The 20,323-nt window shown below is 36.6% G+C and overlaps 1 protein-coding gene across 3 annotated transcripts in view; it reads right to left on the reverse strand.

Annotated features, from left to right (window-relative positions):
- mcrs1 (microspherule protein 1) overlaps positions 1-20,323 on the reverse strand; it is a 47,271-nt gene that overhangs the window by 3,728 nt on the left and 23,220 nt on the right. For 2 of the 3 annotated variants that reach the window (XM_062055817.1, XM_062055833.1), the window contains 9 exons: positions 13,465-13,574; positions 13,273-13,381; positions 13,055-13,208; positions 7,768-7,843; positions 6,812-6,840; positions 6,646-6,738; positions 2,642-2,724; positions 2,476-2,563; positions 2,288-2,415 (listed from right to left, as the gene is read on the reverse strand). In XM_062055817.1, coding sequence (XP_061911801.1) covers positions 2,288-2,415; positions 2,476-2,563; positions 2,642-2,724; positions 6,646-6,738; positions 6,812-6,840; positions 7,768-7,843; positions 13,055-13,208; positions 13,273-13,381; positions 13,465-13,574 — 870 coding nt within the window. The remainder of the gene's footprint in view (positions 1-2,287; positions 2,416-2,475; positions 2,564-2,641; positions 2,725-6,645; positions 6,739-6,811; positions 6,841-7,767; positions 7,844-13,054; positions 13,209-13,272; positions 13,382-13,464; positions 13,575-20,323) is intronic. The other variant, XM_062055825.1, reaches the window with a different exon arrangement.

Raw genomic sequence — 20,323 nt, forward strand, 5'->3', positions numbered from 1 at the left:
GTATGTCTTTTTTTACGTATGCTGTACAAAACCAAATTTTTGGATTGTACTGTATAAAACTGGCAGCTCAGTCGCCACAATTTTATCGTAATATTTGCAGGTTTTTTTTGTTTTGTTTTTACAGCATATAAAATTAAAAAGTACATGGAATTAAATTAAATGGAATGGAAAAACGGTACCAATTGTTTTTTTACGTAAAAATTCATGCACGTTTTTTATACTCTAAAATCGTTGTTTTACAGTGTATTATTACTCTATATTGAAAGTGGATTTTACTGTAAAAAAAAATTTGCAGTAACATTTTTACATGAACAGTTTGTTGGATTACTTGCTTTGAAATCATAAGTCAAGCAGATATTTAAGTATTTATCTTTATTTGAACAATAAGATTGTTTTGAAATGTATGATGATATAATATTTAGTTTTATTATTCGAGATGATTAAAGTGTAAATATATGTAATTGTACGCAGTGCATTTATTTTTGTAATACATTTATTAAGAAAAGATAAGGTACTTTATTTACACATATTTCCACGCCTTCAGGGACCCCACACATTGATGTGGCGGGCCAGATCTGGCCTCCGGGCCTAGAGTTTGACATCTGTGGTCTAAAGGTTTAAGCATTGAAAGTAAAAAAGTACAAAATAATGTATGACTTACTTTTTACACTTTTTAGACCCTTTTAGATCCCTGAATTTTGATGGAATTAAAAAAAAACATTGATTGCTCAAAAAATAAAGAATGAAAATTAGGGATGTCCGATAATGGCTTTTTGCCGATATCCGATATGCCGATATTGTCCAACTCTTTAATTACCGATACCGATATCAACCGATACCGATATCAACCGATATATACAGTCGTGGAATTAACACATTATTATGCCTAATTTGGACAACCAGGTATGGTGAAGATAAGGTACTTTTTAAAAAAATGAATCAAATAAAATAAGATAAATAAATTAAAAACATTTTCTTGAATAAAAAAGAAAGTAAAACAATATAAAAACAGTTACATAGAAACTAGTAATTAATGAAAATTTGTAAAATTAACTGTTAAAGGTTAGTATTATTAGTGGACCAGCAGCACGCACAATCATGTGTGCTTACGGACTGTATCCCTTGCAGACTGTATTGATATATATTGATATATAATGTAGGAACCAGAATATTAATAACAGAAAGAAACAACCCTTTTGTGAGTGTAAATGGGGGAGGGAGGTTTTTTGGGTTGGTGCACTAATTGTAAGTGTATCTTGTGTTTTTTATGTGGATTTAATAAAAAAAAACAAAAAACAAAAAAACTATACTGATAATAAAAAAACCGATACCGATAATTTCAAATATTACATTTTAACGCATTTATCGGCCGATAATATCAGCAGACTGATATTATCGGACATCTCTAATGAAAATCAATGTTGTCATGAATTATTGACCTAATAACTTCACATCCAATATTCTACTTTGAACATTTTTGAAGGAATTACGTATTGTGTCATTCAGCCATAAAAACTGGGTTTTCTTTAACAAGAAGGGCATAAAACAAACAAAAAAATAAAACTTCAAATCGATAGATCCGAAGTTGATCTAGAAATGTAAACATTGAAAGTAAAAATAAAAAATAACATAGGACTTGTTTTTAACATTTTTATAATTGAAAGTCTTGAAGTCTCTGAGCCAATTTAAATCTAGGCGAAAACATATTTTTACTCACTGGCATTTAAATCCAGTTAGACAGGAGATCTTGGTTGTTTTTATTTCTTGTTTTATCCTTTTTTATTTATTTATAACATTTTAGTATTTTAAGGTAATATATTCTGCACTTCTTTGAAGGTATATTTTACTACAGTATTTTATTCATCCTTCCATGTTACGATGTAAATGTGACCCTATGTGCCCCTTTTCTTATGTCTGTACAGCACTTTGGCCAACTGGGGTTGTTTTTTTAAATGTGCTATATAAATAAATAAACTGAACTAAACCCCTTACATGAAACATAAAGGGAGCCCAAAACCTTAAAAAAAAAAAATCTAAATAGTGTATTGGTCTTGAAAATGAAAAAATATGAAAATGGCCCCCGCTTGCTTTGATTTTTCAGTGTGGCCCTCTGTGGAAAATGTTGGACACCCCTGCCTGAGACAGTATCTGTAGATGAGTCAAGTTGCTAGACTTTTACCTCCTTTATTGCCTCATAGTAAGGCACAGGTTTCATTTTAAGCACTCGCCAATCATTTATGGTTCTCTATCATACAAACGTTCAACTTTCTGGCAGACTAACACGCACCTCCACCACCGAATTGTTGTTTAGTTTCCATTTGTTGCCCGACAGGACCGGTCTGCCATCGATGTAGATGGGTCGTCTTCCCTCGTTGACGATGAAGAAGTCTCCATTATTCTTTAGTTTAATAATTCCTGCAAACACATCTGTTACAGCTTCCTGTCAGCACCATGTTGCCTAGACAACTCCATCACCTTGTTTCCTTGAGATTTTCCAGGCGGGTCCTTCCAAAGACAGATCTACATCTATTTGTTTATCTTTGGTCGCCCTACCCAGTGTAATCTGATGGGAGCATAAAGGCAAAGACAATGGGCATCATACTTTTAATGTACGCTGGTGGTAGCACTGCGTCTCACTCACCTCCCGCGATCGCATCAGGTAGCGTACCATTCGTCCTCTGAGAGCGGCCAGCGTCTGGTTGTCAAAGTCAGGCATGCTCATTCCTAGTAACAACACCCACAAAGTCATAGAAATAAAAATAATAATAATTTCAGGGAAAAATATGGCTTCAAAGTCTCATGCCTAGGGATGGGAATGAAGATTTGGTTCCCAGTGTATCAACTCCTTGGAATCGCTCGTCATTTTTCCAAACGATTCGTTTAACGATTCTTGCGGCGAGACTGACGTCATTACTGGCAGTAAGTACTCGCTCCAGTTCACGTCAGCCGCGAGCTTCTTCTTTCACCGCGGCAGGGAAAGGTACACTCAGGCCAGGAACGACGAATGTCAGCAAGCAGTGAATAAGTTTGTGGTCAAAGGCTTGCAAACATTTGCCATAGTGCTCCTGATTTTCAGTAGGTGAATTTTGAACTGCAATCAGAGAAAAGTTGCATGTTTTCCCTCCACCAGGTTTTCAAAGTCATTATATTATACAGGTGGAGCTCCAAAAATTTGAATATTGTATAAAAGTCCGTTCATATCAGCAATTCTACTTTAAACGTGAAACTAATATGTGATATAAACTCATTACATGAAAAGTGGGATACGTCAAGCACTTATTTCTTATATATTTGATGATCATGACTGATGCAGTTTTTGAAAACCCAACATTTTCAGAGATTTTCAAGTCCAGGTTTTAATAAGCTTTAAAGCCATAATCATCAAAATGATATCAAAATCAGACTTGAAATATCGTGAGTTGCATGTTTTGAGCCTCTGTCTTATGTTAGTTTCACCTTGTAAATGTAAACACACCTTTGCACGATATTCAAATTTTGGGGGAATTTCACTTGTACCATATTTTCTGGACCATAGGGCGCACCGGATTATAAGGCACACTGCCGATGAGCGGGTCTAGTCAGGTCTTTTTTCATACAAAAGGCGCCCCAGATTATAAGGCACATTAAAGGGGTCATATTATTATGATTTTTTTGTAAATGTAAAAGACTTTCTTATAATGGTAGTTCTTTGGTCAAAATGTTGCATCGATGATGTTTTACAGATCATCTTCAAGCCGCTTTCTGATAGTTGTTTCAGGATGCGCCATTTTATGGGCGATTTTATTTACGTGGCTCACCTTCGACACCGTCTTCTCCCCGTCATCTTTGTTGTAGCGGTGTAGCGTGCAAGGACGGGAGTGGAAGAAGTGTCAAAAGATGGCGCTAACTGTTTTAATGACATTCAGACTTTACTGCAATCAATAATCCGTGGCTCACTAGTGCAACAACAACGCCGGAATGTGTCCCGTGAAAAAACGTCCGACCGGAACTCTCTAATACAGACCTGGGCATTGTGCGGCCCGCGGGCCGCATCCGGCCCTTTGTACGTCCCTGTCCGGCCCGCGTGAGGCCAATTATAAATTACAAAATAAATTTTAAAAAGCATCTATTTCGAGTGTGCAATACAACGGTGCTGCTTTTGTTTTGAAAAGCGTTATTTGTATTACTTCCGTGTGGACGTATGCTCGTGCGCGCAGCGGCAATCTCAAATTACAAAATAAATTTAAAAAAACATCTTTGTCGTGCGTGCAATACAACTGTGCTGCTTTTATTTTGAAAAGTGTTATATGTGCGTATGTCCTGTGAGGGAAGGCGCACAGCGACAAGTGATGCCCGCTAAAAAGAGAAAAGTTGATGACGAATGGCGTGTTTTCAACAAGACAAGTAAAGGTAAAGCTGTGTGCTTATTTGTGGTACACACGTTGCTGTGTTTAAAGAATATAGTGTAACGACCTGCTGAAGTAGATGTTGTCTTCTTGAGTTGCGTAAATGAGGAGTGAGGAGACATGCGTGTGGAAGGAACGAGATATGTTGAGCTGTGTTAGTATAGCTTGCTCAATAAAAGTTTAAAAAGAGCGTCAGACTTGATGTGCACTTCTTCTGGACGCTACAATTGGTGGCAGAAGTAAAACTTTGCGCATACTGCACTGTTTGTGTGCTACGTCATCGGGAGGTACGTGCCACGTGAGGAGCTCGCCGCAAAGAGAGAGAGAGACAGAGAGAGAGAGAGAGAGAGCGTTTACAGGTGCAGCCACGCTGCTTGCCACGGGGGGAATTCCGCCCTCAATGAAGACTCCCAGGTTTGATGGCAAGGCGAACTGGGAGGCATTTCATCCCACTTCTGACATCAATTGTAGCGTCCAGAAGAAGTGCACACCAAGTCTGATGCACTTTTTAAACTTTTATTGAGCAAGCTATACTAACACAGCTCAACTTATCTCGTTCTTTCCAAAAGGAAAACCAATCCTCACTCCTCATTTCCGCAACAGCAACGCTTCCTCCTTCTTCGCCAATCACCTTACAGGCGTGCTACGTTCACAACGTTTTCTTATCTGGTTAAATAAAGGTTTTACAACAAAGAGGATGCAGGATAAAGTGACAGAAATTGAAATTTTTGTATTGTAATATACATCAGGAAGTGTTGTGTAAGAAAGTGTTAAAAATAAAACCATCAAAAGCCATCTGCTTTTGTATAAAGATAAGTTAGGTTAAATGAAAATATTATTATTATTATTATCTATCTTACGGTATATCAAAAATAATTTGAGCAAAATTTAATTGAAATATTGTCAGTGTGGCCCTCCAGCAGTGCTCGGGTTGCTCATGCGGCCCCCGGTAAAAATTAATTGCCCACCCCTGCTCTAATACCTAAAGTTCCGTGGGTGAATAATGTATACTTACTACACCGGTATGTTTTACTGCTTCCATAGCGAGATATAAGTTAGAACTTTACGCTACTTTATATTAGACATGGCAACAGCGGAGGATGAGTGTCCCATAACAAGAAGATAGAGAAAAAGAAAAAGCTTATCGATTACGGCATCGGCACGGACTATAGTGGCGGACGTGCGCAAATTTTCAGGATTTATGCAGATCTCAAATACACATCAGCAGGTACCAGAAGGTAAGAAAAGTTGCTTTTGCATAATATTGTGAAACAAAACGCCAGATAATATGTCTGCTAATGGGTGCCATTTTGCAGTCCTTATACACACACATTAGTAATACTTGTATCTTTGGCTACGGTAGTCGTAATGGGCCAACAGTCCATCAAGTGGTGCTGCTTTAAAGTCATGCTAAAACATTTTGACAGATTTTTGAGTGCCGTGTGTAATGTTCTTTATTTTCAATGGAACATTTAAAGTTTTGGTGTTGTTTACTGGCATCATATTGCAGGCTACACGTATCTCTTATGTGTGACTGCCATTTACTGGTCACACTTAAAATTTCACCATGTATCAAATTAAATTGCTTCGAGGTCGGTAAGCACAACCAGAATTATTCCGTACATTAGGCGCACCGGGTTATAAGGCGCACTGTCGATTTTTGAGAAAATGAAAGGATTTGAAGTGCGCCTTATAGTCCGAAAAATATGGTATACTGTATATTCTAGGGAGATAAAGATTCTTGGACGTTTTCAAAATGTTATATGTGCAAATTACACAATAATGTGTTTTGTTAAATTCTACAGAAGAATATTTATTTCTTATATCAATTTTCAAAAATGTTTTTTCTTTCATTGTTTTTTACAAAGACCTCACTGTTGGGTTTGTAACCTTATGTTAGCTCTAAACTAAACAAAATGTTTTGCTAATCTACCCTTTTTAAAAAAAAATCCAAATAAGACTTAAGGGAATCGACAAAGAACCGAATCATTAAGCATAATCTAAAGTGTATCAATTGCCATCCCACTCATGCCATATCAAGTGTTACTGCTTGATTTTTTGTGTATGAGGCTGGGATTTAGGGAGTGTTTAAGGAGAATTATTGCTGTAATGCATTCGTTGTGCAGAGCTTACTTTCTAAACTGTCCGACAATGTTAACAATAACATTAATTAAATAAGACATGACAATTCCTCTGACTATTCTCCTGAAACTTTAGAGGTTCCACTGTACACCTGTTTAAAGATAAAGGGTATTGATACCTGTAATACTGTCCACAAGAACCTGCCAGCGGGGCAACTCCTGCTCCAACTGTCGGATCTCCCTTTTCTGGTGACGGTCAGATATCATTAGTTCTGAAAAGCAATAGCAGCAATTTAGGTTTTTAACACCAAGACAGTTGTTGATGGACACTAAATGCTTTCTTACCGTGTTCCAGTACCTCGTCTCTGCTCTCTCTGCGGGCGTGAAAAAGATTAGAAATAATCGCAATAATGTGGATATTATCATTTAGTGTCAATGTCCTTCAAATTAACCACTAAATCAGGTGTCAAAAGTATGGAACAGGTTTTGTGCAGCCCGGGAGATGAGTTTGATAAGTATAAAAATGAGCAGAAAATTTTGAATGAAATAAATTGCTGTTCTAAATGTCTCCACTGGATGTTGCCATAGCAATTCTTTGTATCGCCTGCCAAGAGCAGGCATGACTTCAGAGGAGGCGGAGCTATGTGCCCTGTTAAAATAGAGGCAACACTTCCCTGTTTGGACACCATGTACTTATGCTGCGTATTAGTGATCAAATATTAGTGATAGTCAAATATTTCTACCCCCGCCCACCAAAAAAACCAAAACAAAGATTTTGATCATCTTTACATTTTACTTAAATGACTGCATGGGGACACATTTTCTAAATAAATATACTGACATAGTATGCATCCCCTTCTAACCTTGTGTGTGATTAATGAAATGAGTCCAAAGTATACAGAATAAACCAAATGATGTTAGCACATCGGTTGAGTAAATTACATTGGTAACATCCTGTCATTTCATTTTGATATTATTTATTTAATCTTCTGATAGATTAAAAAATAACACCAATGGGAGCATTTTAAAAGTCTGCCAGACTCAATCCTACCTATTTGACTGATGAACATTATTACATCATCAAAGTATAAATAATGACAAATGAAGTGTAAAAAACCCCATTATGATTTGTACATTTTCAAAATATGCTTGGTCTATTTTTAAACAAAGATAATCTGTATTTTTAAGTTATTATGCCATAATTTTACCAGTCTGGCCCACTTGGGAATAGATTTTCCTCCATGTGGCCCCAAGTTTGACACCCCTGCTCTAAATAATTAAAACGTTCAAAGATGTCTTACTTTAACTTGACGTCATCAACCATTTGCTCGGCGTCAGAAAAGTTCAAGACTTGGTCGCCCTTTGGGAGTGGCTGGACTGCAATTCACAAAAACACATTTCATATTTCATTATTCTATACATTAGCTTTGTTCTTTTTTTCCTCAATTGAATTGCAAATGTTTATCATAATTACATTATTAATTGATCGACTGATAAATCAAAGTATTTGACAATGTTGAGTTGAAAGTAGTCAGTCTGATGGGGAACAATAACAGAAACAATAATATTGTAAAAGACAAACACGATTACAAGAACATTCAAAAGGGGACACCATTAAAATATATATTTGAATGTAAATCAGTGGAGGGTTTTTAGGCCTCAACACCACCAGGAGCAGTGATACACATTTAAATCTTTAATTGGAGTATTTGTAGTAATCAACTCCCAACAGTCTATAATCTTCATTTCATAGTAAAGTCTCTTGGCTGCACTGTTTTCTTGTTTGTGTATGCCAGATTTGTCCAATCAGATTTCAGCTTCTATGTGTTAGAATCAGGAGTGCTGCCTCATGTCACTTCAACTAGATTAGCAATGGGGCTTTTTCTTTAACCCATCACATTTTTTATTTGTATTTTTTTTAAGTACCAATGATTGTCACACACACACTAGGTGTGGTGAGAATATTCTCTGCGTTTGACCCATCACCCTCACCTCCTGGAAGGTGAGGAGAGCAGTTAGCAGCAGCGGTGGCCGCACCCGGGAATCATTTTGGTGATTTAATCCCCAATTCCAAGCGTTGATGCTGAGTGCCAAGCAGGGAGGTAAAGGGTCCCATTTTTATAGTCTTTGGTATGACTCGGCTGGGGTTTGAACTCACGACCTACCAATCTCATTTCAATCTCGCATCACGGGTTAGCTAGTTAGCTCACTACAGCGTCAGTATTCCATACTACTTTGATTGCGATCATGAAAGGACGATAGATTTTGTCTATAAATAATCATGATGTATTTTACAATAGAAAGTACTTTATTGATCCCTGGGGGAAATTCAGCACCACAGTTCGCTCACAATAAACAATAAACACTTAGGTATTTTTTACATGTGCATAATATAAATACAGTCTATTGTACAGCATTATTCACATGTGAATAATATAAATACAGTCTATTATACATTCAAGTACAGTCAAAAAAAAGTCATGTATTTGGCTAGAGATGGGTACTTTTCACATTTGACTTGGGACTTTATCGGCACTCAATGGTACCAATATTCTATACTTTTCTGTGTGTTCATGCGTTAATAAATGTTCATCTGCTTAAAGATAAAAATCAAATCAGTGAGCTGATTCTAGTACCTGTGCTGTCCAGTTGTTATATCTTGATTTATTTTACACTTAGGAGTCTCATCCACAAGTATTATATGGTAGACTGCATGCAGTTGCAGTTCCAAGACGTTAGATGGCAGTAGTGTGTTGCTTAGTCTTTGCCATCAAGCTCAATTTACCATATATTACCAAATAGTAGCCCGGGCGTTTATTTCACAAAATGTGGTCAGACCCCGGGCGGCTATTAGGACATGGGCGCTTATTTGCACAAGGCTTTTATTTATTTTTGCACCAGCCTGCACCAGGCCATTATTTGGTTACAATGGTTACTGTCCAGTATTTTTTTTTCGTACAAAAAACTTTAAATGTAAAAGCTATTGTAAACATACAAACAAAAAAACAAGAGATCAACATGAGGTAGGCTATCAAAAGACAAGAGATCAACAAGGCCTCAACATGGCAGTAGTGCAACAATTGTCAAATAGAATAACAATACTAAAAATAAATAAACTTTTTAAATAAAGCAGCCTACTGGGAAAAATAAAATTATGGTACCAAGTACTCAAGTATAAAACCCACCATTAAAACAGAACAATAATACTGTCATTTAAATAAAATAAAGGCTACAGTACTCCAAGTTTTAAATAAAGCAGCATACGTGATGTATCCACTGACACAAATTAGCATCAAGCTCGTCGCTCACTTTCTTCCTACCTCCACCAGATAAGCGAGCCCGTTTTCCATCGATTGCCGACTGAGATAGTAGTTCGCCCTTTTTTTGTTTCCATTCTCGTACACGTTTTGGGTCAACGTTAAACTGCCTGGCCGCTGCCAAACCAGAATTCTGCTCCGCATACTTCACAACCGCTAGCTTGAACTTTAAGTCAAACTTTCTGTTCTTCTTCCCCCTTAAAGTATTCCCGTCCATCAGTTGTGGTGTACCGGTATCCTGTTCATTCAACTCACTGCTACTGTTGCTTGCCATGTTGAAACTTTTCCTCGTGGGTTTGTTGTTGTCGTTGAGTGTGTGTTACGCTATATGCGGTGACCCATTGCAATATGTTGATTACCCAGAATCCCCACGTAACGTCTGCTGTTACCGTAATTACCAGAATTACTGCACCTTTGCTTTTCCTTTTAGTTTATAAATGTGGCTTAATGAAATCAATATGATTTTAATATAAATTATGCAAATAACAGCCCATGAGCGGCTATTTGGACATGGGCGGTTAATTCACTAAATGGGGTCAGACTCCGGGCGGCTATTAGGACATGGGCGGTTATTTGCACAAGGGCGTTTATTTGGTAATATACGGTAGTCTTAGATTGTGCTCTCAAAAGTCTTTATAAAGTAAATATTGTATTTATTGCGCATTGATCGCAACAAGCAACTTCGTTGGAGCCAATGTAATTTAGCACTGAGCTATCACATTTTGAAAAGTGGAGCGTTTTTTTTTAATCAGGCATACTTGCAATGCTGACATGGAAAATTACAGCATTACCAAGAGGCAGTCCGACTGACTTCGCTACAAGTGCTGCTTGAGTGCTTGTTTCCTCGCCAAGTCTGCAACCGGATCAAGTGCAACGAAGGTATTGAAAGACTGTAGGGCTCCTTTTTATTTTTACGTGAATCTATATCCTGTAGTACCGCTGAAATTCAGTTGTAGTATCAAAAGTACCCAAATTTGGTGCTCGACAGTGATTACTGGTTAAGTCCCCACTGAAGGCCCGGGAACCAAATCAGGGTTTCTGCAGGTGTCAGCTAATCTTATCAATGTTGGCATTAACACACTTTTTGTGTCTTTTTACGCATTTAAATCTGAAAGGACACGCATTCCCAGAAGTCACATCCTAAAAGACAGACAATTTTTCATCAAAGACAACATTTTGGAAAAAAAATTAATTTGATCATTGAACATTCTTTGTTTATGTTCTTTTGTCATTATTTACACATGTTTCATGTTCCTTTTGTTAATTCTTTCCTCATGGTAGTTTTGTTTAAATTTTTTATTTTACGGTTTGAAAATATAAAAGGAAAATAATTCCTAGGTACATATTTCGAAACAATGTTTAGAGACATGTATACGTGTATGTTCCGATTGTTAGAATTTTATGTAGTAAAGTCAGAAAAAAACTGTGATTGGTCAGCTTGATACGACATAATTTCCAGGGTTCACACAGCTAACCTTGGTGAACGTCTTCACCTCAAAAGGATTAGTAGAACCAGTACTAATTTATCAATGACAGCAAAGTTTGAGTTCATTTCAATTCATCGTTTTGTTAATCGACTTAATTGACCATCAGCCCAGCCCTACAATTGTATTCTTTTTTTAATGCTTCTGGACATAGAGTTTATTGCTTTTTAATGCCATTTAAGGCTTTAATTTGTGCAAAATCCATTGAATGACTTTTAATGCAAATGATATAGATAGTGTCCGTTCATTTGTTGGTATCAGGGTTGTCCTGATACCAAAATTTATTTTGATACTTTTCAAAATGAAGGGGAGCACAAGAAAATGTCCTTATTGGCATAATTTTAACAAAAATCCTACGTTACATTAAACATTCTTATTGCACTCAAAGAGTTTTAGAAGGTTAAAAATAAAAATTTAAAATGCATTAAACACATTGGGCTTTCTTATTGTAAGCAAAGAACACTTTTATATATATTACATATAACCTGCCATAGTCTAAGACAGACCTGGGCAAAATAAGGCCCGCGGGCCACATACGGCCCATTAAGATTTTCAATCCAGCCCGCCGATAATTCTACATATTTTTTTTAGACCTTTAACGTCAAAACTGTAGCCGCCATTATTATGTGTGGTGCTGTTTTTAAATGACCGTAAGTCTTGAACTATAGAAAGTATTTCAATTGTGGGAATCTGCGCTTTTGAGTGTTACGGTTGAGTTATTAGGGTAATCTACGGAACAGCAGCTCTGACAGAAACAAAGCAGAGTGGGCAGGGTTTGTTTTCAGAGCAGCCAGCCCAAAACGCGTGTTTCAGAAACAGATGCGGAAGCATATTCTTACAACAAATTTCTGCATAAAAGTGATAATATACCATATTGTTGGTGTTTATTACACATTGCATTCATATTTATGTGTTTTTTCTATTTTTGTTGTGTTTTGCTTGATTGTAAAAGATGTCTATCGAGGAGCTGGTCTGATAAGTAAAAGAGGAGCGATGTTCATTTGTTGGTAATATTCAGTGTTTTATTGTCCATAGTTAATATTGTAAATCCCACTTTTTCTTTATTTTCATGGGCGTTTTGGGTGTCCCATTCAGCAAAAAACTGTAAAGTTACATTCCGTTTTTTTGAGGTGGTCTGTTTTTTTAAATTCTATTGGACATTGTGACTTTTGGTGTTAGTGTTCCTGAAAAAAGGGAACCAAACACATACTGTACAGCAGATTTTTACAGCTAAATTTGTATGTATAATTTATACACACATACACATTGGCCCCCCAGACACATTTTTTTCCTCTCAATGTGGCCCCTGAGTCAAAATATTTGCCCAGCTTTGGTCTAGGATGTGGTTGGAATAGAATAGAAAGCTGTATTGACATTGTATTAAGTGCTTCATGATTTATGGTTGCCACTCTTGGTCTGTGCTTTAAGACAAAAACAATGATTTTGACTTAAATGTTTACCTAAGTTTGAAACAAAGATTGACGAGGCATATTTTAAAGCAGAGCTTGCAGCGTTGCGCTTCCGTGTTTAAAGCCTTCCCTTTATCGGTAGTTTTGAAGGCCAAAAACCTCCATAATGCGCTTCACACACACTCTTTATTAACCAGTAGAATTGATGTTTTTTGTCATTCTTCCTCTACAGGCATGGAACAAAAAAGTACCGGTATTTTTCAAAAGGCAGTGTAGTATCGTTTTTAATTTATTAGTAGCGCAGTACTTTATTAGTAGCGCAGTACTTTATTAGTAGCGGTACAACCCTGGTTGGTATGGACATGTGACCTGACTCACCACTCTGGTCGTTCAGTAGGTAGTACTGCTTCAGAAGCTGCCAGTGGACCAGCAGACTTTTCGGCGTGCGGGACTGGTGAAAAACACTTGGGTGTTTACTCAGAAGCTCCTGGAATAAGTCGAGTTTGGGCTGGCTGGTCTGCTTATGGACAAACTAAATCAAGATTAGATTAGTGTGGAACAAGCAGGAGACGCCTGAAAGAAGGACTTGTACTGACCGAACCGATCTTGGCCAGCAGCGCTTCCTCAGCCTGACTGAAGAGCGCTTTGCTCTGTATCGCTGCCACGGCTTCTGGGTGAAGCTGCCTCATAGCCTGCCATGCTAGTCTGAAGCACGGAGACAACAGAGAGCTGAGTGGAGGCTGTCAACACCGCGAGGAGAAGAACATACTGCTGGCCTGCCGTCTTACTTGGAGATAACCGGGTCATAGAGGAGTGCGTACCACCTTTCTTTAATTTCCCGCAAAGTGAAACGACAGCTGAACTTGACGCCCAAATGAACTGATGTGAGATCTGTGGTCTGCAGGAGAAGACACATGCAAAGTTAGCATTGTGTTCATGCACACAAAAGGACACTCAGGCATTTACACAGCGAAGGAGAAAACTATTTGATGTCGCTTTATTTTATCAATACAGCGTCCTTCAGCTGTGACTGAGAGTTAATGAGGTGAGGAAACATGCAGCAGGTGATGTGCCGTGAACATTGTCACAACTTGTTTATAAAGTCTTTAGCTTGTTTACTGAGGTGATCACTCCTTTATTTAACTGCAAACTGTATAACTGTACAAATAACATCACTACTAACTAAAAAAAAATGTGTCATCTCATCGAACTGAACGCAGGCCGTGAAGATTGTGTATTCGATGTGAGAGGTGTCACTCCTGGTTATTTTTTGTTGGCCAAACTGTTGTACTGAACTACAAGGAGGCATTGGAGAAGAACAAAGCTTGTTTATTACAATTCAACTTCAATTGCCAAACTGCTTTGAGTTTTATATTGATATCAAAAAGTAAACACCATGTTTTTTTAACACTACTTGTGTTTTTTTCATGTCACAAAGGTATTACTTCAAAAACCATTCATGTGACACAGCATTTTGTTAATGTGTTATTGTGTATAATTAATTTCTATATGACTGCTCAAACTCTTAGTGGATCTGTCCCGATACAGCATCCATATGTAAATATAAATGTACATAACTTAAAAAAAATAAAAATCAAATCAAATCAAATACCTCACTCTATCAAAATGTAAAAATAGAGATAAAGGCACATACCAAAGACTATAAAAATGGGACCCATAACCTCCCTGCTTGGCACTCAGCAACAAAGGGTTGGAGTTGGGGGTTAAATCACCAAAATGATTCCCGGGCGCGGCGCCGCTGCTGCCCACTGCTCCCCAAGGGGATGGGACAAATGCAGAGGACAAATTTCACCACATCTAGTGTGTGTGTGTGACAATCATTGGTACTTTAATCTTTAATCTTTAATTTAATGACAAAAAGTTGAAATTGTTAAAGAATAAACAAAAACTAATATTTGTCTTTAGATATATGGATAACGTTTATCTATAGTCTATTACAAATGACATGATGGTATTACGTTCACACCCCAACACTGCTTTCCCTAACAATCAGTAGGCATGATTTCAATATTGATAACAATAATTTTAATTATTACTTTGGCCATAATTGGCAGCCAAAATCTCATACATGAACACTATTTTTATCTACATGACAACAAGGGCAGTTATGTCTTATGGCCATCCGGTGCCAAATTTCAAAAGTGTATGTGTGTGTATATATATATATATATACAGTATATATAAAGTGTATGTGTGTGTATATATATAGTTATGTCTTATGGATGGCCATAAGACACCCTTGTTGTCCATGTAGATAAAAAATAGTGTTCATGTATGAGATTTTGGCTGCCAATTTTATTTATTTATTTATTTATATATATATATACGCACGCACACACACACACACACACACACACACACACACACACACACACACACACACACACACACACACACACACACACACACACACACACACACACACACACACACACACACACACACACACACACACACACACACACACACACACACACACACACACACACACACACATATATATATATATATATATATATATATATATATATATATATATATAAATAGATAGATAGATAGATAGATAGATAGATGGATAGATGAATCGAGAGAGAGAGAGAGCGCGAGAGAGAGAGCGAGAGAGACACATAGCTTTGGAGCCCCTGCCTCGAAAGAAACAAATGTGTGCTTTGGTGCCCTAAAAAACTGAGCCCTCTTTTAAGGCAACACTTGCCTTGACCTTAAAAAGCAAAAAATTGAGGCTTGCAATCATCATTGAAGTTTCCCGTATATGTTGTCCTCTGCCCGTGAAGTTGCTTCGCTATGTAACTTCCATTTTTAAGTTAATAATTTTTTTATGCAAAACCGTACTTTTTACCACTGGATGATCAAATATTTTACTCATTACGGAAAACCGTAGTTGTTGGCAGGTATGGCAAAGAGATGGATCAAGATTTTAACACACATTGTAGGTTGGAAATAACAAAGAAAACGGAAAATATTTTTGCAAAATATTTTTACAGAGATAAAAAAGACGGATTTCCGACTATATAGGAAAAATCACATGCCTGGACACTGCATTAGGTACACTTGTACAGTCCAATTACATTTAATAGCAAATGTCTGCCTTTCCAAAGGCAAGGGTCACAGACAAGGAGCATTTATCTTATTCACTTGGGAGTCTACATTGCAACACGCAGAAGCAGACAATTGCTGGTGCGAGTTGACATTTCAGGTTATGTTATGAAACACACACAGTGTAATCTTCTACAAACACTGTGTGACCTGTGTCAGGAAACATGTCAGACCAACAACTTCAACGGGATGACATAACTTAGTTTGCTTCCTCTTCGGTACAGTAAGGAGACAAAATGCAAATCGTACAACTGCTTTACTTTGGTGTACAATGCTTTAATGATGTTTTAAACAAAAGGTACAAACATGGTAATTATATACTAAATATCACCCTTAAGTAAAATAAATCATATTTCTCTTTTTAGGAAAGCTCAACAATGCTGGCAAGTGCTACAGTTAAGAGTTGTTAAAAGGTGTGAATTATTGTATTATTGTTAGTAAAAAAAAATGGTTCCAGCTTGAGGGACATGTTCTTCATCTCGACTATACATTGTTTTCGCCTTATCTGATTACGTATTTCATTGGAAAGGTCAAGTATTCCGGAATAGGAACTATAACGAAGAAAGAGAGTTTTTAAGTTCTGGCTTCTCCTTGGCACTATTACTACTTGCTCTGAGTTAATGTTGCTGATCAATTTCAATGTATTATTATTGAGTTTCTTTAATTTTATTTTTCAGTATCAAATGGTTCAAGTCGGTCCAAAAAATACTTCTTTTTTTTTTTTTTATAAAAGGAAAATTGATGCACTTTAAATCTTTTCAGTCACAGTCTAAAACAATGTTAATATAGTTATTCTTTGTTGTAAATTGATCTACATTTCTTTCTTTTTAGTTTTCATTCACGTTAATAAGGGAACAATATTATGCTGAAGTGTACGTATAACCATTTTATAGACAAATAGGGGGAGTTTTCTTCTGCCTGGGGGGGGGGTTATTTCATCAAACTTTAAAACTATTGACTTGTTCCAACATCTGTGTCATAAATGCGTTGTTACGGGTTACAAGAGTGGTCACTTTTTTTGCATCGGTTTCTGCAGCTGCGGGCGTTTGTATGACAAATAAACGGTAGTAATGACAACTAAACGCTGTAAAACTGACACTTAGTAATCCTATATAAAATCAAAATGATCAGAAAACCGTGATTGATAACCACACTTGGATAAAATAAAGGAGAATAACTAGCATTACCTTGCTAGCTAGAATAAACAAGACGCTACCATGTAAACAAGAGACATTAATGTCATTCCCCAATCTACACTTATATAAACACATTACGGTCTAAACCAGTGGTCCCCAACCACCGGGCCGCGGCCCAGTACCGGTCCGTGGATCGATTGGTACCGGGCAGCACAAGAATAAAAATAATAATATATATATATATATATATATATATATATATATATATATATATATATATATATATATATATATATATATATATATATATATATTTTTTTTTTTAAAATTAAATCAACATAAAAAACACAAGATACACTTACAATTAGTGCACCAACCCAAAAAACCTCCCTCTCCCATTTACACTCATTCACACTCATTCGCACAAAAGGGTTGTTTCTTTCTGTTATTAATATTTCTGGTTCCTACATTATATATCAATATAGATCAATACAGTCTGCAGGGATACAGTCCGTAAGCACACATGATTGTATTTTTTTATGACAAAAAATTTTTTTTTTACACTATGTTTTTTCATTCACAGAATGTTTTTTTTTTCATTTACTGTGCATGTTTTTTTGTTTTTTTCATTTATTATGTTTTTTTGTTTCTTATGTATATATATATATGTTTTAAGTCTGTAAAACCCCTAAACACACACTTTATAAACTTTTCTCAGGCAGGCATTAACATTTTCTCACATTTCTGTCGTTTAAACACTCTCCAAGTTCAAACCTTCGTGGATTTTAAAAAATAAGTAGAGTACACTACTGTATTAAAGAATAAAACCAAATATCAAAACCTGTTTTTTAGGGCTCTAGGATTTTTTGGACCTATAAATAAGCCCGGGTTTTATCATAAAGCCCGCAGCATTTCCACACATAACCAGAGTCACACCATCTTTTTGAGCCTTAAATCCTACGCTTTTGGCTTCGTCCTGCATTGTAAAGGTGCGAGAGGGCATTTGTTTCCAAAATAAGTCTGTCTCATCCATATTAAAAACACGTTCAGGATTAAATCCCCCACCACAGTATGCATTCTGTAATGTACTTCAATGAATCAGGACGCAGAACACAATGCGCATTCATACGCTGTAAAAAAAAAAAAGCATGCGACACTGTAAAAAATTACACACACAAAAAAAATATGTCTAACAGCGAGGCCGGGTAAAGTGAACCGTGTTGTAGCGAGGGAACACTGTACTTGAATTATTATCATTTCATTAGAGATTAATTTCATCTTAAAAAAATAATGGCAAATAATAGTATTTATTGACAATGATTTGCTTGTTGGTATAAAGAGTACCCCCGCTTGGCATTCATGCCCTGTAAATAATGTAATGAAAATGTGTTTTTTTCAGGGCCGATACAAACAATTCCGGGCTACTTTATGTAGCTGATAGGTGAGACAACTTTCAAGATGGCTGACATCATTTCTTCCTTAATGTCAGTATGAGAATGTGTGAGGTGTTTATTATATAAGTCTCCTATTTGTTAATTTAGAAAATGTTTGGATTTTGGCAGATGTATACAGTACAGGCCAAAAGTTTGGACACACATCCTCATTCAATGAGTTTTCTTTATTTTCATGGCTATTGACCTAGTAGATTGTCACGGAAGGCATCACAACTATGAATGAACACATGAGGAGTTATGTACTTAACGGTAAAATAACTGAAAACATGTTTTATATTCTAGTTTCTTCAAAATAGCCACCCTTTGCTCTGATCACTGCTTTGCACACTCTTGGCATTCTCTCGATGAGCTTCAAGAGGTAGTCACCTGAAATGGTTTTCACTTCACAGGTGTGCCTTATCAGGGTTGATTAGTGGAATATCTTGCTTTATCAATAGGGTTGGGACCATCAGTTGTGTTGTGAATGAGAAGGTGTGTCCAAACTTTTGGCCTGTACTGTATTTTCGGTCATCTTCAAGTCTATCCATCTCGGTTATGTTATTTGATTAGATCACGGAACATAAAAACTTGCAGCGCTCCTTTAATGAGCTCACGCTGCCAATGTTGCAAACGGAGGTTTGTCTTGCGATTGGCTTCAGTAGCAAAAACACAGAAAACGGGAGGAAGACTCCATGAAATAAGGACAAAAACTGGAATTCCCGGCAAAAAATAGTTTTGAGAAGTTTATGTAAGCAGAGGAGACGTGCTCCACTGGTTATTATTATCTACTTTACTATTTTAAAACAGTTGATTGATCCCTATAATGAAGAGCTGTGTTGCTCTTCAACCGAAACTGCCGCATACAGTAGTTCACTACATGCCAGACAGAACTAGTTTTCAATCGCATAATCGAGGTGTGTTAATCAGATTTTAAAAAATCCAAAACAAAATCAAATTACCGTATTTTTTGGACTACAAGGCGCACTTAAAATCCTTTCATTTTCTCAAAAATCGACAGTGCATCTTATAACCCGGTGCGCCTAATGTATGTAATAAGTTTGGTTGTGCTTACCGACCTCAAAGCAATTTTATTTGGTACGCTGTGTAATGATAAGTGTGACCAGTAGATGGTAGTCACACATAAGAGATACGTGTATTAGGGCTGGGCGATAAAACAATAACAATATACAGTGTTTCCCATAAACTGCCAAGATACCTGTGGCGGTGGGGGCGTGGCTATGAGCGTGGTCACCATGACATCATCGAGTAATTTGCATAATTTACTACAATGATTTGATTTTCTCTAAAAAGGCTAAAAAAATGTATACTTACTAATTAATAATAACAGTTTTGTTTTAAACGTCCGTCCATCCATCCATTTTACAATATAATTACAACACTTTATGTACATATTTATATACAGATTTGAACAATAAGTTATTCACTGAAATATATTTATTAATTGTGGTTCTTACAAAAAATATATCTTATAAAATATAAAAGCTAAAATGTCTCAAAGCTCTGCCCCTTTAATTAGTGCATACTAAATAATTTAACTTTAGCCTACTACTACAACCATATTATTTACCAGCAACATAAAGTGAAACAGAGGCAGTGGTGTCCTGCCACAGTCAGTAACAAATAAACAGAAAACAGTAGTGGTGGTAGATAGACACAGAGCTTCATCAAACATCTGATCCACTGAACAAAGAGCTCCAAAAATCTTGAACTTTAGACTGCCATCAGTTTTACTCCCTACACTTAACCATGTGTTTCCTACTGCCTGCAGACTTTGCACCCTTTGTTATATACACATGTTGTGTTTCTAATATAAATACATTTAAAGGCCTAGTGAAACCCACTACTACCGACCACGCAGTCTGATAGTTTATATATCAATGATGAAATCTTAACATTGCAACACATGCCAATACGGCCGGGTT

The sequence above is a fragment of the Entelurus aequoreus genome, linkage group LG01 (genome assembly GCF_033978785.1).
Source record: "Entelurus aequoreus isolate RoL-2023_Sb linkage group LG01, RoL_Eaeq_v1.1, whole genome shotgun sequence".
NCBI classification, from domain to species: domain Eukaryota; kingdom Metazoa; phylum Chordata; class Actinopteri; order Syngnathiformes; family Syngnathidae; genus Entelurus; species Entelurus aequoreus.